A 24,680-nucleotide genomic window follows, 5' to 3' on the forward strand; every position below is an offset into this window, starting at 1 on the left:
CAATTCACACAACTATGGAACATATTAAATAATGTTTGGAAATATTGTTGCAACCAAAATTGATTTGTTGGCTGCACAATGGTCCAAAATACCCACAGAACAAGGAGCTCGTATATCAACAATCATGCAGTTATAACCTAATGAGATCTGAACAAAACATTAAATAGAAGGAAGATTGTAAATTACTAATTATTTATAACTAACTAGTTGTATCCAATCACATGCTCTACGGGTCATAAATAAGTTTAAACTGATCAAGACTACCGTAGCTTCCTTACAATATTCAAGTTCTTAGCAATATTTCTTTTTCAAATATCTCGTCTGTTTCCATTGCTTGAGTTCTTACGTGCAATAATTGTGACTAAATATCTAAAGTTTTGTTATCTGGGTTACACAAGACTTCTGAGCTATCCAATCGAGAAATGGTTACAAAATGCAAGAACTATAGACTGAATTCAAGTGCCAAAAAATTAGAGTTGAAGGGATAGTCTCATTTCAAAAAAATTCAAATTCAAACATACCTTTGACTCTTTTAGCCAATATTGAAATAAAAAAATCCCTCACTATACTTCCTGGAAAAATTTCTGATAACAGATAGGGTTTTTTTCTCTCGAACAGTGATGTATCTGTAAATTATGTCATTAAGAAGAAAATCATCAGAAAGGCTCCAACATGTTGATCAGATGTTCTAAACAGCTAGACCTTCAAATCCTTGAATATCTAGCTACCCTGTATTTCAAGAGACACTACTATAAATCACTTTAGATAAAGAGTAAATATACATTAAAATACATGGACACAATTCGGCTATTGATTAACAGTATACACTCAGACTCGTCTCTATCGAACCACTTTAATTCTTTCATAAAGAGTGCTGGACATCAAGATTATAAATCAAAAAATGATGTTGATACACCTGGGATTAGATCCAATACCTGTGTTAGGCAAAATAATGCAATGAATATTCTTTATCACAGACAGCCAATTTCAGTCCATTCAAATTCACCAAACCCATCAATAAACGAGATTTATACCTATCTAACTATACCTTTCTCACCTTTATGGAAGCAAGTAAGATTTGTGTAGTATGTCACTTTGTGAAAAAACTGTAGATGGTAAACCTACTTAACAAGAATGGAATTTGTTTGGGACTATTCTAAACCATTGGCCATGTTATTTAGTGTTTTATTATCAAATAGTGTTCCATTAATCAATTTGGAGTTCTTAAAGCAAATGTTTTTTCAATGGGCATGGAGAAATCTCTTTAATCGTGATGACACCCTGGCTTGTTCAGAGCCAAACACTGTAGGTACCCTTTTATCTATATTGAAAGGTGAACAACCTAAGGGAGCCTAGGAATGCATATCCCCATGTTTAGCTAGATCCTTCTTCATACAAGATGTTGCTCCTCTTGCAAGGACAAAAATTCTCATAATCGCACTTACCACGGCTTTCAACGATCAACTAATAAACTTATTAAATGCGCAGGAGACGGGTTCTGTTGCAAAAACATTCCATGAGGTGGTCCAGACTTGATCCGAGTTTGGGTCAAAGAATTTCAATATGAGAGCCCAGGAAACACTTGTTCACATAAATAACAAGGGTGAAGCATTATGACATATACCAGTAGGTAAAGTGAATTTTCTTATCACAACTCATCTGACCCACTCAGTTTGATCATCGACATTTGATGGAAAACAGTATTTGGACTGAATTCTTAATATATCTGTAAAAGACATTCTGATTTTCATTTACAATTAATTCCATAGAAATCTTTCAATCATTTGTTAATAATGACAAGTCTAAAATCTAATAAATTAAAATCTTGATACATATACATGCCTATATTGGATTGCTTATATAAATGACAGAAATTTAGTGTTATATACATTACCTATACTTAGATATAAATATTATCATACACAACCGTTATAAAATAACTGCAGGCATACAAAGTTAAAGCTGTTGTATTGATGTATCTCCAAAGCATATAATAATGCAAGATTAATGTCTTTTATAGTCTGTTTTATTTGCTGTTAGCAAACTTGACCTTGATTATTGATCTTGTGATAGATTGCTCTTTCTGAGATAATAGTTTCCATATTCCATCTGTACAAGGTTTGGGTGGGTTTTTTTTAATCCACCAGAGATAAAACTCAAAAATTCAGTAATTGCATCCAAAATTTTACACCTGATAACCAATATACAAATTCTTTTTTCTTTCTTTAGTACTACCCTTATCATAAAAAAATATATAAAAAATTCATGTGAGATACTATAATGCATATACCTTTCTGACATACCCATAATGGCCCGGAGGACAGCAAAAATTAATGAAGTAATGTAAAAGCTGTATTCATAACATGATTTATCTCCTTGACATTTTCTTCAGATTAATGAGTTTACAGAGAAATCAATTAATGGAACCAAACAGAATTGCAGGATATAGCCTAACTAATTCCTAATGGAATTTTCCCAAACTTACCTATCTGTATTGTTCTGCTGAAGCTCACACCTCCTGATGGTATCTTTAAACCTTCATCTTTCAGAAAATATCTGTTATCATTCTACAAAAAAAAAAAATAAACAGGATTTGTACACAGCCCTGCAACCAATTTATGAGGCAAAAATTAATAATCAGAAATATTCAACATAAAATTTTAAGAAAATTATTTATTAGAAATTCAATTATAACAATCACATGTAAATTGACTTGTCGAACTTTATCCTGTATAAAAATCAAATAATCAATGCTGTACACACAAATGATTTACTTTAAATGCCCTCCGGAGAAGAGTCAACAAAAACTGTTTCCTTCACGGAACCTAGTGCTACATTTAATCAATACAAGCAATTAAAATGTTAACAAAAAGGATGTCACCTACCTTGATCATATCCTAGACTTAACAGAAAGTCTGTGTTTTGACTGCTATTCTTTCCTGTCCATAACAAGGCCAGTCCTCCGTGTAGGTAAATCCCTCCCAATAATCCAGATTTCAAAATCTTTTGATTCATAAACTGTTAGATATTAGTTTTCAAGTCCCAGATGCAAAAAAGGAAACCCTGAGGGTTGCATACACATATTTTGTCCCACCGGGAATCAAAACTTGAGGAATCAAATCTTGGAGATTACAGAAATAATCAATTAACTGTCTTTATGCCCACTTAGAGTTTGCACTTTAAATGAAATTGTTTTCCTTACAAAGCAAGTGTATCCGATTTCTGTCTTCAGTAAAGATCTTGAAAAAGGTGGGTTTCCTTTTGACTGGTCAACAATTTCGATCTGCTCGATAACATCAGGAACACTAGTATACTGTGAAAACATACTGCTGGAGACTTTAAATCCGTGTTTATTTTGGTTTATTTGGCATGCTAGAATATAGGAATTAAAACCAAACCACAGTCAATAAAAACAGACTACCTGAACTTGCTGAACGGATTAATATGTTAATGTCATAAATCCAGTTCCACCAATTTAAATCTTCGTAATTCTTACACATATCATGCTGTGCTGAATGTTTATGATATACCAGTCACTTAAAACATTTTGTATTTTAAATGTTCACTATCCAAGACTACCAACAACTAAAGGCATTGATTACCTGTCAAACAAATTTGTAAGTGTTTAACTTGTTTTGTAAGTATTAAACATACATTATAATTAAATTTCAACATTGTACTTTATTTGAACACCAAATTTTTTTCATAGTTTAATGAAGTTTACATCTTTCTGAAAAATAAAAGAGAGATTTTTAAAATCTGCAAGATGTGCTTCTCGCGATTTTAAGCGGATATATAAATTCCTTGCTTTTAATTAGGAATCTACCAGATACACATTAAAAATATCCAGGTGGGGTTTGTTGTTATTGCTTAAACAAACATTAAACATGTATACACTCATATTAATTTCAAACAGATGTTTGTTTGCTGGTAGTTAGGAATGCACAGTGAATGCTTCATTTCATTTATTAAATTTTTATTAATTCCTGTTACTATGAAAGTGCATGACCCTTTGATGTCATATGGTGGGCGTGTTACAAGTATGGCTGTGTTAAACCCCTGACACACCAGGATCATGTCCTTAAGGCCATCCTGCTGTGTCCATGAAAATAGAATGCAGAAGTGCGCTAGTAGAGTCTCCTACAGTGGTGCAACAATGCTGTGGCATCTTCATCTGTTATAGTAGGGTCCAAAGAATGCCATTCAACATTCTTTGTGATGCACAAAACAGTGGTGGTTCTGCGTTCTGATAAACATGCTGTAGAAACAAAATGTGGTTGCCGTGGCAGTGTGGAAGGGTCTCCAGCAGCACCACTAGAGCTCTGTTGTCATGCTCAGGCAACCCACATAATCTCAGTATAGACACAGTGATAAGTCAAGTGAGCTTGCATGTAGACCTCTCCGAGTCATTTGGGATGTTGCTGCACATTGAGCACACAAGGAACACATGGTGAAAACTCTTAGCATGTTGTGAGGCAGGGCACTCAGCGAGAGCACAGTGAGTTGCATAGTACAACTCCAACGAAACACAGTTACTAGCAGCTGACGCTCCATAGAAATGCCTTGCTTGCGATCAGGCCACATTGAAATCCTCTCCTTGATTTCAATGTAAAATTTTCATGAAAAAATACATATTTTCTGAATTTCCTTGCCATTTGACGGCAATTCCATATTTTACCAGGCAGTATTAACTTGGTGGGAATGCAACTTTGTGCGAAAGGGCCTTCAAACTTGCTTTTCCGGTGTATAAGCATGATCATCTTTTTATTTAATATTTTCATTCACTTGCAAAAAATCTATAGATGTTTTCACCATGTCAACTAACAGTTCAAATTTTTGGAAAATACATCTGTTATCAATTTAAACAAAATTTTAATTACCTGGCCCATACACCAATTTATTTTTTAGCTATAAATCTAATACTAGCTCTAATTATAACAGTCTAACTTTATATAAATGTGTGTAAGGATGTATCTTACTAAGAATATTTCATACTTACCGGTATTGTAGATAGCTCATCAATATATCATCAAATATTAATTAAAAATTATCTCCATCATTTATGTTGAAACCAAACCCATTGATAAATTGCTGGGTAAGCTTAAACTTTTCATCTTTGTCTATGTCTGGACCAATAGGGCCATTAAAAATTAATTCCTTGGTTTCAGGCCCACACACATCTGATTTACCATTGCGCATTGCTAATCTTTATTACTAAATTAATTAAATAAATTTTTTCTTGTGCACTTGCAAATTCTGAAAAAAAATCTGTATTTAATACCGCATTTTAGACACTCAGGTCAGTAAAATGCTAGACTTCAATAAAGAACTTTATGACAAACACCGTTATGATCAAGATAAAATTACAACTGATTGCAAATGGCCGCCAAATCTAGTTACGAGACCCTGTTTTCAAGTTATGGTCGCAACAGCTATGATTTTAGTCTGGATATGAAGGACCTTGTTTAACTTCAAATGCGTGTAGGAGTAGAGTTTTTGCAGCCTGTACTATACAAAATATCTCATAATGCTTAAACACATGGATTTCTCAAGCCCCATAGCTGTCACCACTGTCGTGTATCCGCGCCGGTAGTGACATGTTTGGATAACGTGAAAATGGCGTATCCATTGCAAAAACAATAGGTGTTGTGTCCTTTTTTCTATCGACAACGGGGTAAATATTAATTAAAATATCGTAATAGTCATTTATATTTTTCTGAAGGTTTTGCAGTTGAAAAGAGTGTGCGTTATTTTCTTTCATCGTTTATAAAAACGACTTATTTGTAGAACAAGAGGCCAATTGGCCTTAACGGTCACCTGTGTAGCATATATCCCATACACAAACTTGTCATGGAGTCTCATATATGCATCTAATTAATTAGGTTTCATACTGGAGTAGAAAAATTATAAATTTGTAATGACGACCACATTTCAAAAAGAACTGTGAAACCTATTATTTTGGTGAAAAACTAAAAGATCTGGTCTACAAAATCATGAATTCATGCAGTTTTCCTTTCAGGTGTGTGGGAGTAAAGAAAATAATTTTTTAACGTTATATGCATTAACATCTATACATCCATTTTGGCCCTGCCCTAGAGTCAAAACCCATCCTTGAGGGGACATGAAAATTAAAATTTCTGTAGAGGACTTCCTGGTAAACATAATTATTAGTCAAGTTTTTTATACAGATGTGTGAGAATAGAGAAGGAAATTTTTAAACATTATATGCATTAACACTATAATGCCATATTGCGCCCCCCTTCATGTCCTGAACCCCTGACCCAGGGGTCATGAATTTCACAATTTAGGTAAAGGAGATTGTGGATATCATAACCATGTATTCAGTTTTTTGCCCACATGTGTGGGAGTAGAGAAGAAGATTTTTTAAGATTTAAAAAAGTTTTACTATATGGCCATATTGGCCCCACCCTAAAGCCTGAACACCTAACAAAGGGGTCATGAATTTCACAATTTTGGTAGAGGGCCTCATGGACATCATAACAATGCATTTAGTTTTTAACAAATATATATGGGAGTAGAGAAGAAGATTTTCTAAGATTTAATACATTTTTACTATTTATCCATATTGGCCCCACCCTAGAGCCTGAAACCCTGACCAAGGGGTCATGAATTTCACAATTTTGGTAGAGGGCTTCATGGACATCATAATCATGCATTTAGTTTTTAACAAATATATATGGGAGTAGAGAAGAAGATTTTCTAAGATTTAATACATTTTTACTATTTGGCCATATTGGCCCCCCCCCTTAGAGCCTTAACCCCTGACCCAGGGGTCATGAATTTAACATTTCTGATAGAGGGCCTCATGGACATCATAATCATGTATTTAGTTTTTAACAAATATATATGGGAGTAGAGAAGAAGATTTTCTAAGATTTAATATATTTGTACTATATGGCCACATTGCCCCCCCCCCCCCCCCCTAGAGCCTGAACCCCTGACCAAGGGGTCATGAATTTCACAATTTAGGTTGAAGGCTTCATGGACATCATTATCATGCATTTAGTTTTTGACAAATATATATGATAGTAGAGAAGAAGATTTTCTAAGATTTAATACATTTTTACTATTTGGCCACGTTGGCCCCACCCTAGATCCTGAACCCCTGACCCAGGGGTACTGAATTTCACAATTTAGGTAGAGGGCTTCATGGACATCATAATCATGCATTTAGTTTTTTAAAAATATATATGGTAGTAGAGAAGAAGATTTTCTAAGATTTAATACATTTTTACTATATGGCCATATTGGCCCCACCCTAGAGCCAGAACCCCTGACCCAGGGGCCATAAATTTCACAATTTTGGTAGAGGGCTTCATGGACAACATAACCATGCAACCAGTTTTTTCCTCACATGCGTGGGAGTAGAGAAGAAGATTTTTGAAAATTTGTCTTTTTTTGCATATTTGGCCCCTCCCGTGGCACCCCAGGGGTGGCAGAGCCATGAATTTCACAATTTAGATTCTTCTTACCATAGAGATGCTTCACACCAAAAATGGTAACGATTGGCCTGGTAGTTTTCAAGAAGAAGTTAAAAATGTAAAATTGTTAACGCACGACGCACGACGCACAGACGCACGACGACGGACGAAGACCAATTGCAATAGGTCACCTGAGTGACTCAGGTGACCTAAAAATCAATCGTTAACGTGTCATTTTAACGTTAAAACCAAGAACTATTTCTAGATTACGTAGATATTATAACACATGCTAAAAATCTGAAGCAGCCAAAATTAATTTAAAACATTACATTAACCAAATAAAATCAAACCGATGTCTTTTTAATACATTAATATGTATAAAAATAGCAATAACTTCATGCACCTGGTAAAGAAGTAGTACGGTTTGGATAAATAAATTATTCCGGTTTGGATGCTAAAATATAAATTGTGCAAATGGTACGGTTTGAATAATTAAAAGTTATAGGATTTTTGATATTTTAGACATAAAGAGGGCACTTTGCATTTTATCGGTGTGCAACCGAAGATACATTTTTGTACATCTTTTTAAAAAATAGTGGGTCATTCAAATTACACAGCATGCAAAAGATGTATTTTAAGTCAGGTGAAAAGAACTTAATATATAGACGATGAATTTTTCTTTCCTGTCCGACATTTTTATAAACGTTATGAAACCAAAATACTTCCATATGTTCGATTGGAACTAAAACTGGATGCGTAAGTTTATTTCTTTAGACAAGCACGTTTTTTCTCTGATAAAATGGTATATTTAGTGTATAATTGATCAGAAATTGATTATTTAACGAATAAGGAATCATTCTTTGATCGAATATCATGAGTTGATTATTTTGGTCGGGGCGTGGTCAAACCCAATAAAGCTCGAAACGAAATTACACTTCACAATATCGAAAGAATGATTCCTTGTTACTTATATTAATTTAATTCACAGCAATTGTACTTTTAAATATTTTAATAAGCAAACGTCATTTGATTTTATTGGACTGAATATGAACAAATTGATACTTTTTCTTATCTAGTGAGATACATAAACTAGATTTTAAAAAAAATAACTTCCATGAAATAGATTTGAGTCATTTTACTGCAAGCATTTCAAATCGACCTAAATTCTTAGCTGTCTGCGTCATTACATAACCCATCTCGCCCGCGGCCGAGAAAATCGATCGTCAAGGTCGCGGCTGGACTACCTAGCGGTCAGTGGTTATCTAATACACAAGAATCACGTCTGTCATATGTGATTTTATTTAGCCGCAAACACTAGAATCGTACACAATGACATTAAAGCTTACTCTTCTTACTTTGAATTAAACGATAGAGTGTCAATAAGAAATCGTTCTGTTTAATCATAAAAGCAATGCCATTCTCGAACTGAAGCAGTATCAGACAGATAGATCAACTGTGGGATTCAAGGGGGGGAAAACTTATATTAATTAGAGTTTAGTCATCATACTGCAAACATTGTATATCTTCCTGGGTTCTGAGCTTTCTATGTGTGTTTTACATTTCCGTAAGTTATCCGATCCCTCATCCGCGGCCGAGGAAATCGGTCGCGGCTGCACTACCTAGAGGTCAGTGGTTATCTAATAACAAGATATATATACAAGAACTGTTTCAATTTTATGTTCTTAAAGTTTGTTCACCTTCAATTTATTTAATTAAACATTAGAATGTGAATTGAGAAGCCCCGCTAAAAATTGATAAAAGCGATATTATTCCAAATCAGAAACATCATCAGTAGTGAATTTGTAATTCTAAAATGTTCTAAAAACTATACATTTACTAATAATGTTATAAATAAACAACAAAAAACCACAAAGATTAAACCTTAAAATGATGATCACCCCAAGAACATAGCCAAGGAGATCCCGCGCGAGTGGACAAGTGATCCGCGGTAGCTTCGTGTTCTTCTACATGTACTTTATCACACGTGCATGTTTATTGATATTTTGGACGATTCCAACTATTCGTTTATTCGAGATTTTGACCGGTACATGTAAGATTGACTTGTGTTTCAATTTAATTTTTTTTTATTTACCCACGAGTATTTCCGCTAAATACTGCTGAGAGGTTTTATAGATATCGTAGAAAGAAGTTGAGGTCTTCATAAGGTTGCACATAAAATGAGAGAGAGAGAGAGAGAGAGAGAGAGAGTGCGCGCTCAAAATTGGAAGAATTATTTAGCCGAATTTAGAAAATAAAACAGTCCCCAAGCGTTCAAGGCAGGATAAAAAAAATCAAATATCAAATTAACACATGCGGTAGTGGCAATTGCAACTTCTCTGACCTTTCCGGCAAGTTTGAAAAAGCACCTCGAATGTATTAACATCACCAGATGTTAGAATTTTATACAAAATGGAGTCGCTTCCCATTAAAATAAGTATGTATCGGCAAGAAGTCTTGTATGTCGTTTCTGTGTTATATTTTAGTGTATATTGATACCTTTAATAAAGTATAGCTCACATCTCAACAGATCATAAAATGTGTTGTAATTATATCAATTTTTATAAAAAGGGGGGGAGTTGTCATGGACGCCTAGGTAATACATTCGAAGTGTTGCCGGAAAGGCCCGAGAAGTTGCGATTGGCGGTAGAAGCTTACACGATAAAAGAATTGTCCAGAATTGAGGGATTTAGTGATTTTTTTTAGAATGTTCACATGAGTTTTTAAACAAGATTTGTTTAGATTTTATCGGTTTCATGATCACAGTGCAAGGGCTTTATTTTTTTTCAAAATGTGGCGAAGACCTATTTTTGGCGACTACTTAACATGTGTTCATTTTTCTCCTCAATGTTTGTCATTTTCCCACCCGTGTGTTTATTCGGTCAGTCTATGCTAAGTCAATCCGCTCCACGTGCGACCGAAAATCTTGTGTCGCGTCAGCGCACATAGCTCAGAATATTGCCCCCGGGCTGCAGATCAGCAATTGATAAATAATTGAGTAACATTTGGAAGGACGTTTTCACTGCAGCGGTCAATTGTTAAACAATAAGTGTCTAAATATTCGATGTCAATCAACCTCACATTAAAGGTGCGATATCGTAATCTGAGAATGTGGCTAAAAAATTAACCTGTTGAACACGCTAAACTTCTATAGTTATGAACAGAATAAAATATATTATCAGAGACATAAATAACTTAATAAGTTATTTATGTCTCTGGTTTAATAAGTTAACAGTTTTAAATCAAAGATTAAATAAAATTTGTTCTCAGGATTAGAAGTAATGATATACGACTACATTAAGCAATAAAGTCGGTCGATCGTCATTAAATCATCAGAGTACTGCAAGTGTCGACAGTTTCTTATTTCTTTGAAATAATTGTAGTAGTTCAATTGACTTGCAGACTATAATATAGCGACTTTTCTGCCTCTCAAAATGTATGCATTTAATCATTTAATTGTGATAGATATTTGTTCTTGGGGATTTTACTTATTGTTATATGCACATTGAAAAAAAAAATCTTTGAAGTTGTGTAGTATGACGTTGTAATGCAGATTAAGTGACCTAAAACTCAGCTCAATATTTTATTTTTAATCTAGCTTGTCAAAATAAGAGATTGTTAACTTGTAGCTCGTTCACTCTGAAAAAGTCTAGAACAGAAAAAATAAAGTCTTTATAGCTTTCGCTACATCTTCTTATTTATGTGTATGCTTACATTAAGCTATTTTAGTTTTTTTTTTACTGTATAAAAAAGTGTTGTTTTTCCTAACCTTAAATTTAAATCTATAGAAATTCAATATCTACATGTAACATCTCAAAAGCTTTGATAGCTTACCGCTTTGAAATTATTTAGTGATGCAAACTGACAAATGCCCATGAAAGACATTATTGGACCCCAAGGGTTTCTTATCCTTTCCGACGATGATGAGAAGAACTCAAATGTGCATACAAATCATACATTTACATGTATATTTATATGTGATATGATAGAAATAATTGAAAAATATAGGTCTTTTTTGTGCCGCACAAAACGGGCGAAAAGGATTTTTATACCCCACGAAAATAAATTGAGGGGGGGGGGGTTAAATAAAAATCACCTTGTCCGTCCGTACGTCGTGTCCGGTCTATATCTTTCTGATGGAGAAACATTGGAAGTGTTCTTACTTCATACAAGTATTACTCATTACCTGACGAAGCGTCATGACCTAAACCCAAGGTCATTTGGACAAAGTAAAGGTCACTGGCAGGAAAAGTGCAAAATTTATTTCCGGTCCACTTTGGAATTTCTTACTTCACACAAAGATTGCTTATGACCTGAGGGTGTGTAATGATTTGTCCCTATGTCATTTAAGGAGAAACATTGGGAGTTTCTATTTCATGTAAAGATTCCTGATGACCGATGATGTGTCATGAACTTGACCCAGGGTCAGTTGCGCAAGTTCAAAGTCAAACATGTGTCATATCTTGTATTAATGGAAATGAGTAAAAGCTAGAGTTTGACATAAAGATTACTTGTGACCTGTAAATATACCCTGCCTTGTCTGACTCACTAAAGAAAAAGAACCATCCATTATTCTCTAATAGAGAAATACGTGAGTAATGACTTCTTTCTTAGCGGGGATATCATTTGTGAGCTTGCTAACAGTACCTTTTAGATGGTCCAGTGGGAGCAATGCCCCCCTTTCTCTCAACCAAAATTTCCCTTAAGTTAACGCTTAGAAAATTGATTTTTGGGTCATTTCCCCCACCGCCACATCCACACTTTTATTATAATTAAATTAATTATATACATGTACATAAATGATGTCTTTTTTAAAGTTATCCTAAACTTGAAGTAAGTTAAACGAAGAACTTGCCTGGTATGAAAATAATACTTTGAAATTGAGTCTCGTTTTCGATTTCTTGAACTTACTATTATCACATTGATAATCCAGTATCATTAAAAACCATTTCCCTTCTCCTTACACTCGCCAGGTTCTGATATACCTGTATCAATAACAGACTATCTCCACTTGACATCCACATTTGCATACAATCTAAATAAACACATACTTAGCAAAGATATGCCTTTATCTGTTTAATGAGTGGTGCAATACTCAATCTAGAGGTTACATAGAAAACAGGCATGAATTAATTTTTTTGTCTCCATTTGAAGAGTTTCAATCAATTTTCTAAAGCTCTTATTGGTAAGAAGAAATGGTCGTGTAAAGATGACATTTTATCAATACAGGTTCTTGCTCTGACAAGTGTCAGGAGAAGAAGGTGTTTAAATCAGACTGATGGACAATCCTTTCGCGACACGAAGTTGCGACGGAAGACCTACTCGTTGCTTTGCAACGAGCTCGGCTCTAGTTGGTTAAATTATACAGTTATAACATCAAGTTTCTAACAGTCCTAATGTCGTAATGCTTATTCATCTACTTCTGGAGAAGAAAGGTTACCTACATGGCCTAAAAATCAAACTTACTTGCTTAATTGCCATTTCTTCTCTTAAAGACTTACTCTAATCAACTCTGCAGACTGGGCGGTCCGTTATGAATTAATAATGCGTGCACTTTTCTGTATATGAACTCAACTGATGAAGCTGAACCACGGTAAATTTTCGGCAGGTATGGCATACCCTCTTTCTCCATTTTCTTCGTCCAAACATTTCGCCGTTATGCACTTCTAGCTTACTGTCTATTTCTGTAATACCTGTACATTTCAAGGCTGTCACTTTCCCGCGGTTCTAACACATGACGTAATGGGAAACAACCAATCAAGTTGCAAGTAACTCGGTCTCCATCACATTCGGCTGCATGATGTCAGCTTTCATGGTTCTTCTTTACAGTCTTAGCTTAAAATTTTCATAAAATAATTAATTTCTTTTGAAATCATTTCTCTCCTGTCCATCACATCCATTTTCAATTGGGCATATCGTTATAAGTTTATAATGCAAAGTACAAAATTTTGATGCTGTAATAAAAAAATATTTTTTTTATAGTCTGTCCCAAAATATTTATGCTGCATATTTGAACGATAATATGTGAAAGTTGTTCAAAAATCATCTCTACCTTTAAATTTCTCCTTATCTTACTGTGATTTTAGAGATTTGCCTAAATCTCATGTCTTGGATACATAAATTCAAAACAGATAGAAACTTTCTTTAAAATTAATTTGCCTTTAATTTTTCGCTATCTTACAAGGATTTTTCAACAACAAAAAATTATGGCATCAGCCGGTTAAAGAGTGCCTATTGTGGTTTTTCAACGTCTTTAGTATTTTGATATTGTATTCACATTCAGACAAAACCCCTTCCTCAACACCATCAAAACGTACACAAAAACGTCAAAGATCACACATCCTTTTGAGTTTAATAAGATAATACGTGTAGAAAAGATCCACAGACCTACATGTAATTGGCATATACTACATATGATAAAGATACGAATGGATATATACATGTATATCTGCATTCTCATGTGATAAAGTTAATTTAGAGTTAAGTGAATTTAAACTTTTTTTTATGTAACAGGTCACGTTACATTAAAAGCTAATTCAAAATCACGTAAGTCTAAATTTAGATATAACAAATTAATTGTTGTACATGTGAAGCTAATAGTTTGGAATTCTGTGATTTATATTTAAACTGCATACATATAATGTTTTAATTACATGGTAGCTTTCCACCAGAAAAAATAATTCCTATAGAGATGGGCAAAAACAGTGGGTGTCATACTGTATCCTTATATACACCATAAGAACCGGAATGCTGAAGATTTCATTTTTTATTCAATACCCGTTTTCGGCTGGATGTAGACTTTCGATGATATGATTTTTTTTAGCTTAACAATTCACACCAAAACAACAAAATATATGAACAACGCATCGCACGACAATCAGACGGTATGTCAAAAAGCCAAGGTTTGTAATATTAATACCATATTTTGGGGTTTTTTTGTTTTTGTTTTTTTTTGGGGGGGGGGGGTGGTCAAACAACTATTTCTTAGCATTTCAAATAGGTGCTGACCTTGAGAAAAAAATTCTAGGATAGTTCAAATTATTTGAAAAATTTTATTACTTCACAATTTTATGTGAATCAATAATAAGATATCAGATCTTGATTAAACAAACAAAAAAACAAAAAACCGGTAAAATTAGCAGTTAATCAATCAAATTGCTAATCAGTTGGGGTTGCAGGCAGTATTACAACTTGGTTTGCATAAGAAAATAAATAGTTTTACAAACATGCACATTTCATTGGTCTTTTCAATAGTATTGGATAAACATTCTAAATCACTGTAAGCCTTTTCTTTTTGGTATACTTATCATTTATATTGGGCAAAAATAACAATGTTGACAGATACTCTCCTTGACAAACTCCTGTATTAGAGATGAATATATCAGATGACTTAAATATCGTGTCAAGAGAATTATGGGGAAAATCATTACTTGTTGATTGTAAAGATTTCTCATCCCCAAACGATTTACCACTGTTGCAATATGATCATCATTTGGAACAACAAGACTGACATGTCTTCTTTTAATGATATAATTCTATAATTAAATGATCAATGTTTGAAAAACACATTCAACGATATTTTTTAAAGTCATGAATAATTTTCAGCACTGTCCAATTTCTTCACATATTATTTTTTTACGTCGCGGACTCTAAAATCAAATGAGTGCAGAGGTTTCTGTATCACTATTGATATCCATATACATGTATATTGATTTCAAAACCAAGAGAGCCAGAAGTGGATAGACGGACTCTACAATGCACTTTAAGCACTGGACAAACGTTCGAAGGTGTGTCGAGAATTCAAATGCTGTTTTAAGTTTAATATTATTCCCAAATTAAGTTGCGAAAGAGTTACGTGTTCCTTTTTTTCAGCATCAATGCTATCTAAAACTTTTAAAGTATTAACGAGGGAAGATTAGGTGGCACCTGCAAACTACTACATGTTTGCCCTGACATTAAATTTGATATTGATGAGATATTGAATTAATTTTTAGAATTGTCAAACTTCCACGAAAATCTTTAAAACCTCATTGTTGACCTTATGAATAAATGATTAACTTACATTGAATGTTTTTTGTTTAATCTATAGGATACCGGTATATGATCAAGTACTGTTCCTATATTAATTTAAATCGACCCAAAAGCTTGTAAAAATAGTTTTCAACAATGCCAATTTGTTTTAACTTGTGTTAGCTAAAGGAAATGAAAAGAAAACAAAAGACGTGATTTTCTCCCTTATATTATGCTACTATTTTCTATACACTCTAGCCATATTGACAGTATTGAATCAGGGTTTTATATACAAAGTGTAGTATGACCAGGGTTCTGGTATATAGAGGAGTCCCGGGTATTTCACTCGGAGCGCCTCGTCATTCCACAGGTACGCTACCCAAATTAATATTAGGATAAAGCACAGGGCGAACGAGTACAGGAGAAACTGTCCGTTGATGTCGAGATGAGCGTTGTGTTTCTGTTTTTTGTACACCATGTATCCTATCATCACGATGAATGTAATGAGGTACACAGAGAATATCTGACCCTCTGTCACCAGATACCTACAATTAAACCAATTGATAAATCAATAAATCGATCAATTAATCAGTCAATCAATTTTTCAACTGAATTGAAAACATTTATCAGAGACTGAGTTTTTTTTGTTGGTTTCCTTTATCAACTATCTATTGTTTAATAAGAAGATTGAAAAAAGAAATACAAGCGAAAAGCTGTCAATGTGACAGCAAACCGGGTTTTCTTTTATGTGAACTGTATACATAACCCATGTCAACCCTGAATTAATAAACACTACCTACCGTATCCAGTGAAATAGAGTACCCTATATGCAATATTTTGACAAAAAATGACGAAGTTCAAAAGCTGGTATTTTTCCCCATTAATTATCAGAAATCAAAATCCTAGCAATATGCACACCTCTGATATATAATTATACATATATATATATATATATATATATATATATATATATATATATATATATATATATATATATATATATATATATATATATATATATATATACACTATTTAATTGTTCATGTCTGTCATAGTTCTTTTAATCATCCAGCTCTTTCCCTCTTATATATGTTTATTGAATGTTTTATGTTCATTGGATGTTGTATGTCAACAGTCTTCATGTTGCCCCTTGAGGGCCCTTAATTGGTTAATAAAGAAATTGAAAATTGAAATTGAAATTGAAATTGTACAATTGATCTGCAAAATAACAACTTCCTATCTTGAAAACTGTAGGAGGAGTTATCTGTACAATGAGGGTACCCTTATGGCAGCCGCCCACCCGCCCGCTCGCCCGCCATTTTCACCATTTCAATAACCGGATTTTCCGTTGGAAAACCCGGTTAAAAATGTGTTAATCCAAATTTGAGAAAGAATCATCAATTTCATTGAATGGTCACATACCAGTAGTATACACCGCTTAAAACAGTGAGGGTCCACCAAGAGAGGGTGCGTCTGGGGTGGTCACCGGACCTGTACCCCAGGAAACAACCGGTGTAGTACAACAGCAGACTCACGAAGAACGGGATGTACCTGACAGACAGAGAGAACAATGGGTCAGAAACAAACAGGTGTTCTTACATTCTTTACGTATATATATAACATTATGTATATTTTGAAAAGGACTGCAAGAAACCAATCCTGGCATAGATCAGTACATACATACCACATCAAATGGCCAATGATTTCATCATAATTGTACAGCAAAACAAAAGAATCTACCTGTGAAAAAATAATTTTATATAAATACAGAATATGTGTATCTATGTATATGAATATGTAAGTGTATGTACACGGAATGCTATTTAGGTCAATTTCAAAACGAGGACTTGGTTTTGCAGTTTCCATACCAAACCACGTGGTTGTAGCGACTGCATCATGGGGTTGTCACGGACAGAAAGGTGAAGCTTATACCCCAGTTTGACCAGTCGGTGATTCACGGAATCCCCCACCAGATGGATGCTGGCTCCCATGACGAAGATGATGACGCAGATGTTCCTGAATGTTGATGACGTCTTTGTATGACTCCGCTCAAAGAGCTAAACACAGATTCAAAAATATTAATTTGATAATTTTAAATGAACTATAGTTCTGTCAGTTACAAAGGACTTTTGACAAAAGTAATTTTCCTTGTATATGTACAAAATGAGAAACGGATGTAGATAATTCTTGTGCATGTATGTACAATGCAATATGATCGGTCGGTTAGAGAGGAATCATTTGATGTTACATGTTATCGGGCATACAAATGTAGAAACATTCCTTTATAAAACATTTAGAATATTGATAACAAAATTCCTACTTTTAAGATACAAAATGGTGTGATTAAGTTGTACATCATATGGAAGTAATCTCCCACGCTTGGTAGGTGCATTGGGAATAGTTCTGTTGGGACCATCAGCTGAAATTGCGAGGACTATTTGTATTATCATATATTTCATGGATACTGTAATATAAGCGAACATTTGAAATTGTCCAATCAAAATTTCCCGTGAAATATAGATCGTATAAAAAAATCCATACGGCTGCGATTGGACGTCCAAAGTCAAAAATCCAGTTCTGTAACGTCATCAGTAACCATATGTCCCAATGGAACCCTTCCACCGACCGTGCTGGTTTCATATCTCTAGAACATCAACAACCTTTTTGAGTTTTGCTTTGATTCTATAAAATTTACCATGATTTGGGAATTAAGGTGCCTCACTACTCCTTGAAAAAGTTTCTCAAATCAGCAGAAAATTACTTGATTATGATAGAAAGCATGATAGATAAGAAGTATTTATGTCAAATAGGCGAAAAAATATGCAATTTTAGTTAAAAAATGATATTTTCAAAAATTTCATTCAGTAAACATAAACAAAAGCCCCAGGTGGATTCGAACTCATGACCTGGGGTACACATGCCTGATACTTTAACCACTGAGCTATGACGATATACATCTGAATCGATTGATACAAACAATTTAACAAAACATTTAAATCGCCATCTTGTGACGTAGTGTCTTAAAAAGTATAAGTCTCGGTGTAGTGAAGTACCTTAATTACTTCGTGTGTAATTGTCTACATTTATATTCTATAGAGTTTAAAAAAATCTAGATGTCAAGAGTTGTCCCTCTTCGCTTGCAATATGGAACTCTGTGTATCAAATAAAGAGTAGAATACTTTTTTGTAAAACTTTTGTAAAATATTCCCTGCAAAAAAAGTTAACATAAAAAGTTTACTTATACATTGTTATTGTATACTGCACGGATCAATATATGTTGAATATATCGTTGGAAGTTAAACTATCTCAAGAAGGAAATGCCTGCAAATGATATGAACAATTTATATGCAACATATGTATCCTTATACGGAAAATAAAACCCTCAAAACTGGTATTTTATGGCAATTGATGCAGCATGTGGCGCCCTTCACCCAAGCCTACACACCTCCAACACCTAGCTGTTACATTACCCAACGTCAGATAACTCAGCGTCGTTGTATGCGGTCTCTCTACAAAAGATGACACTTGTGTCTCTTTCATACATTTGCACGAAATTTGCATGCAAACATTCAAACTTAATAACCGTACGTAAAGAGAATCGCATGGGATATTCTTCTGGAACGAATCCAAGTGAAATATCTATGTGAAATTTTCACGTTAAATTCACAGAAAGCACACTATTGGTACTGCAATTTTTAAAATTAAAATAAGATTTGTAATTCCGCTCCTCTACGATCCGCTATACTTGTTTGGCGGGTCGTAGAGGAGCGGATATACAAGTCTGATTTTATCATTATAAATGTTACAAACAAACATATTTATATACGAAATAAGTGTCAATGACATCAGATGAATCTCTGGGTTTTTTTTCAATTTCAATTTCTCCAAAGCAAATACGGTACAACGAAGAAGATTTTTGAAGATGTATATTCATTTGATTTAAAAATGATTTTTTACTCGTAAATCAGTGAAACGTGACGTTCAGGTAAAATCATTTTGGTTATTTTTTCTATAAATCATTATTTAGGTGTTTTTCTGTATTAAAAAAATTTATACCAACGTAAAAAATTCCTCTAATATAATACAGGCGTTCCTAAAAAATGCATCCTTTCTCTTACATATATTGGATGTCGGTTCTAATTCTTTACGAACGGCTTGAGATCACCCTTTTTAGCACTCTGAACATGACGGCCTCAAGACTATATATATATATATATATATATATATATATATATATATATATATATATATATATATATATATATATATATATATATATAAAAACTGAGAAAAGGATTTTAAGAAGGCTGGCTGGTCAACAAATTAACCATGATCTACTTTATATGATTTGTTTAGCAAAGGAAAAAATCTATTTATACTTTTTTACTTTTTAAAATTGGGCATTTTCCAATATTTTTTGAAATATATTATAGAGGTCTTCTTCTAAAATAAAATACTGTAGTTTGTGACTGGTCAAGACCAACAAGCTCTCTTAAATGCGATATTTAATTTTGATAATGTCTGGAAGTAAATCTAGGTTTCAAAAAACTACTGGTATACAAAGGTTAACTTGAAATGTATGACAAAAATGTCGAACTATTCTCATAAATACGGAAGTCCGTTAATGCCATGTAAGAAAAATATTTTATCTGGCGGCCACCATATTACCAACAGGCGGTCGCCATCTAAAGATCTGGTAAATTAAGTGGCAGCCGCCAGATAAAATTGGGGTAAAATATTGGTACGCGCATGCGCTTGATGTGAATGTAATCATGTGTACTTCTGCAGAATTACGCGCCAAACACAATCTTCTGATTAAAAGTGGTCGTAGGGTTAAAAAGCCATTGCCGGTCTTGTCGATACCGAGGACAATACAGCCCAATGAATAAAACTGCAAATCATTAAATGTTTGCCTATGTATGTAACAAATTGATAGTGGCGATATATCGCACAATTTATAAATAGTGCCTGTTTGGGAGGGTAACAGTTGAAATTGACACCCCGAGAAAACCATTGTCAACCGACGCGAAGCGGAGGTTGACAATGGTTTTCGAGGGGTGTCGATTTCAACTGTTATTCTCCCAAACGGGCACTATTCATTTTGTTATACTGAATGTCAATTTTAAAGAAATTTTAACTGTTTTTCTATTTGAATGACTTGAATTCTACGGCAAACCGTACGCGCATCATTTACGCGCATGTAACAATTCGTTTTGTTATACTTTCATGTTAAATACTGAAATCTGATTGGTAAAGACGCAGTTCATAATCTGTTCTATTACCCTCAGCGTTAGCAACACACTTAGCAACGGGTAACATTAAAAATTGTTACATGCGCGAAAATTATGCGCGTGCGGTTCGCTGTAGAATTCACGTTATTCCTATATAAAAGCAGTAAAATTTTCTTAAAAATTAAGACATTCAGTATAACAAAATAAATAGTGCCTGTTTGGGAGGATAACAGTTGAAATCGACACCCCTCGAAAACCATTGTCAACCTAGCTCCGCTTCGCGTCGGTTGACAATGGATTTCTCGGGGTGTCGATTTCAACTGTTACCCTCCCAAACAGGCACTTTTTATATAATGTTACCCATTGCCAAGTGTGTTGCTAACGCTGAGGGTAATAGAACGGATTATCGACTGCGTCATAACCAATCAGATTTCAGTATTTAACATGAAAGTATAATAAAACAAAATGTTCCACAAGTTGACCAAAATGAAGATAATCATAAATGAAATCTGGAGAGTTTTAAAAATATTCGATTCTGCTGAAGTTATCGCCTAGGCTCTATCTTTAATTTTGTGGGGTTTTTTTTTATCTGGACGTAAATTAAATCATATATTTATTAATGGTAGGTCTGAAAAGTATTAAATATCTAGATATTGTAGCGATAAAGAAAAATTAGAAACAGGGATAGGTAGATAACATCCCATATACATGTACCTGTATTTGTAAAAGAATGTCTTGATTAGTTTGGATGCAGCAGCACCAGTGCATTAAGTGTGCTGCAATGTATCAGTTTTGAATGCTTACATTAAATGCATGCGCAAGCTGAAGAAAGACCTAAATTCGACTGAATAAATTATGTGACGGCCGCTGGAGACTCATCTGGCAGTCGCCGCGAGAAAAATATATTGTCGGGGCCACCAGCTAAAGTATTTGTTTCACCTAGAAGCAATGGATTTCCGTACATACACGTAGCAAACTTTTAAGATTGTGAAAATGCGTGACGCATTCGTACACCTGGTAATGCGTCTGATTTCCCGCTCTATGAAGCGTCATCTACTTAACACTACAGGGAAATTGGCTCATAAGAAAATGCTCGAAAGTCACAACATTTATGTCCTTGTTCTTATCTTATTTGGTGCACAACCTATTTCATAAGTTACGCGACCCCACCGCAATGGACCCCCACTCACCGGAAGTCATCTATCATTAGCTCCTCCAGGTCCTCACCCCTCCCCCGCCGTCTGACGTGTCTGGTGTCCATGTCTTACCCCCGGAACCCTCTACCCCCGAGTCCTCATAACACAACGTGTGTAGTTCAGAGTTCTCTGTAATCTTCGTGTGTCACCATGATATTTACCCACACAGATAATGTTATCTAAGCCTTTTCGGTAGTGAAAATTTCAGTTTCTAGACTTGACACACTTGAAAAGCGAGAGTTAATAACCCGTATAGAGAAAAATTTGTAAATGGCATCTCATAGTATTCAGTCAAACCGGATGCGACTAGAATGGTCGAATATTACAGAAGTATAGTTAACGGAAGCTACAGGATGTCTTAGTTAAAAACAAATAAATTGCGCCCGTGGTGAGACACTCAGACAGCTACATGTATAATTGAATAAAGTTTGTTCGAAACAAATGCTTCAAAACTGTATACCCTTAACTGAACCATAGTGTATTATGTAGATTTTAACCAGGGCATTGTAGATTTCTGTTCCCAACAAAATCTTTTTGAATCAAACTGAATGGTAGAATAAAAAGGGAGGATTTAGTATTCTCTGTTTGTGCCTCTGAGAAAATTTTGTAAGGATTTTCCCTAAATATGTCATGGCACCTTTTTTATATCATGGGCATATAAAATTATATTATTGGTGTTGGTCTTATATAGTGTTTAAACAAAGTATCGGGATTCAAACACTTCATTCAAGACGATTTTGAAAGATTATCCCTATACTCTTATTTAACTTTTCTCTCCTTCCGCGGTCTTTAGAATTTAATCCTATCCATTTTACCATGGCATGTCGAGATAGCACGGATTACTTTTGCAAGAAACTTAATTGCACTTAATTGCACTGTATTGAGATGCTCGCATGCTATCGTATAAACACAAACTGGAACGATGTATCCCTTCAAGAAAACTTTTTTTTATTATTAAAAATCGTTTGTGTTTTGCCACCCCCCCCCCTCCCGGAACTCATCAATGATCGAGTACTTCTAAAGGATTTTTTAAAAATTAATGTACATGTATATGTATTCCAACGCTGAACACTGCAACTCTGTCATAAAAGTTTAGCTCTCCTTTAAGGGAGATTAATATAGTAGAAATTGACCACGACCACCCAGGCCTCTTAACGCCCTTCATCCAAGGATGCTTTGTGTCCTCTTAGATCTAAGCAGAAGTAGATCATTGTACAGTACGATGTATTTCCGGAGAAATTAAAGATGAACTCTATAAAAGTGTTAGCGCCGGGGATATCATAAATCCAAACCAGGTGAGCAAAATGCAAAAGGGCACTTAACCAAGCAATATATATAAACAATGAAATCTTTATTAAAACAGCTATGATATATCAGAAGTCTAATCAACTAATCATTTTATGAGGAGTGAGAAAGAAAGGGGGGCTTAGTCAATTCAATGTGAAAAATGCTATTTTCTGCGGCAAAATGAAAATTAGGAATATCACAGCGACTAATGGGTGGGAGCCCCCCCCCCCCCCCCCCCCCCCTGATTTCTACGTCCATGAAGATTCTATACCATAGAACAAGTATAAAGGTGTCTTTAACCAGTGTTGTCAAGAACCACACACACTTTCGCATTTATTCACATGAAAATTTATCTTACTCTTTACTCGAATCATATTTATTCAATGAGATTGCCTTACAAAATAAACTAGTAAACTTTGAATTTCTGACCTATATTCCTCAGTGCAGTAAGATCGAGATTACGAAGGAATTTTTTAAAATCATTTGTTTTGTGTAAAGCAGGGAAAAAAATTAATATATCATGCATTTATTTTTTCTTAAATTTCTATTGTAAAAACGAATTGTTATAATCTATACTGTGTCTAGTTTAATATTTGGATTTCTCTTTTTGCTGAACATGTTGACATGATGGTTACAGCCTTTTTCTTTACACAAGCCTGAACATCTTGTGGTTTTATTCATTTTGATACATTGGAATAAAAGTTTCATTTTATGTTAGACAAGTTATCAAAACTATTCAAATATGTAATCGATTGAACAACTTAATGCAAATGAGAAAAAAAACGCTCTTAAAGTTGTTTTTAAATGTTTGTATATTTTCACCTATTCTCACCGTACTATGATTGTAAAGTTAGAAATGCCTTGTTTTCTCTTTGATTGTGATGCTCATATACCCTCAGAATCCATGGTTTGTCTCGTCTCCATATGACGCATGCTTGAACAAAACAAACGCAAGAATGTTCTGTGTATTAAGTATTGGAAATAAACTTAATAATTTATCGTAATCTATAGGTATACCGGTATGCCTTTAATCCAAATGTAGGAAAACAATAACTAAACATTTATAATGCATTCTACATGTTCTTGTATGCTCACTAGCTACTAGTACACGTATGATATTTTTGACAATTCATGCGCGGATCCAGATTTTTTCAGGAGGAGGGTTTCAAGCGATAATTATGTTTGGAATTATGGAAAAGAGGTGGGGTGTCTGAGGTTTATTTTCTCCTATTTTACTACAGGAATTAAGGGGATTAGGCGAATTAGGTCCGGACCCCCGACCCCCTCTAGATTCGCGCAAGCAGTTGACATTCATTCTATTTTGTTGTCTTTCTTCTCTCTTCTTGAAAATGATTCTAATTAAATCTACCAACTTATTATGTTGCTTGCACTTTGAACTTCAAATGTAATAGTATTTTATCAGACATATCCTACTAAAGTCTGTTTACAAATTGTTTATTTCACAGATCAGTGATTTAAGTTCATGCTTGATTGAATGGAACATTTATCGATAACAC

The 24,680-nt window shown here is 34.2% G+C and overlaps 2 protein-coding genes across 3 annotated transcripts in view; both read right to left on the minus strand.

Moving 5' to 3' along the window:
- The window catches only part of LOC128175339 (X-linked retinitis pigmentosa GTPase regulator-like), a 46,859-nt gene extending 45,728 nt beyond the window's left edge, over positions 1 to 1,131 (minus strand). The window contains exon 1 of the mRNA XM_052840878.1: positions 522 to 1,131. The gene's annotated coding sequence lies outside the window, so the exon portion shown is untranslated. The remainder of the gene's footprint in view (positions 1 to 521) is intronic.
- Positions 1,132 to 15,662: 14,531 nt separating this feature from the next.
- Positions 15,663 to 22,048, minus strand: LOC128177074 (ceroid-lipofuscinosis neuronal protein 6 homolog). 2 transcript variants are annotated; one of them, XM_052843598.1, is made up of 8 exons: positions 21,871 to 22,048; positions 18,920 to 18,958; positions 17,991 to 18,093; positions 17,770 to 17,868; positions 17,318 to 17,506; positions 17,134 to 17,189; positions 16,872 to 17,000; positions 15,663 to 15,994 (listed from the first exon to the last, which is right to left on the minus strand). In XM_052843598.1, exons 1-8 carry the CDS (start codon positions 21,939 to 21,941, stop codon positions 15,727 to 15,729), a joined length of 954 nt encoding a protein of 317 aa, XP_052699558.1. In that variant the 5' UTR covers positions 21,942 to 22,048; the 3' UTR covers positions 15,663 to 15,726. The 2 variants fall into 2 exon arrangements, with proteins under 2 accessions (XP_052699558.1, XP_052699557.1); XM_052843597.1 differs by lacking the exon at positions 18,920 to 18,958 and having other exon boundaries at positions 21,871 to 22,044.
- Between the last annotated feature and the right edge of the window lie 2,632 nt (positions 22,049 to 24,680).

Source organism: Crassostrea angulata, chromosome 3 (genome assembly GCF_025612915.1).
Source record: "Crassostrea angulata isolate pt1a10 chromosome 3, ASM2561291v2, whole genome shotgun sequence".
Classification (NCBI taxonomy): Eukaryota; Metazoa; Mollusca; class Bivalvia; order Ostreida; family Ostreidae; genus Magallana; species Magallana angulata.

What these genes read in the sequence shown, in the direction of transcription:
- LOC128177074 (XM_052843598.1), bottom strand. Translation starts at nt 21,941, where the DNA reads ATGGACACCAGACACGTCAGACGGCGGGGGAGGGGTGAGGACCTGGAG. An exon ending in ATCATTGGCCATTTGATGTG is followed by an intron (nt 17,001 to 17,133) that starts GTATGTATGTAC and finishes TCTGTCTGTCAG; the next exon opens with GTACATCCCGTTCTTCGTGA. An exon ending in TTAAGCGGTGTATACTACTG is followed by an intron (nt 15,995 to 16,871) that starts GTATGTGACCAT and finishes GTTTAATTGTAG; the next exon opens with GTATCTGGTGACAGAGGGTC.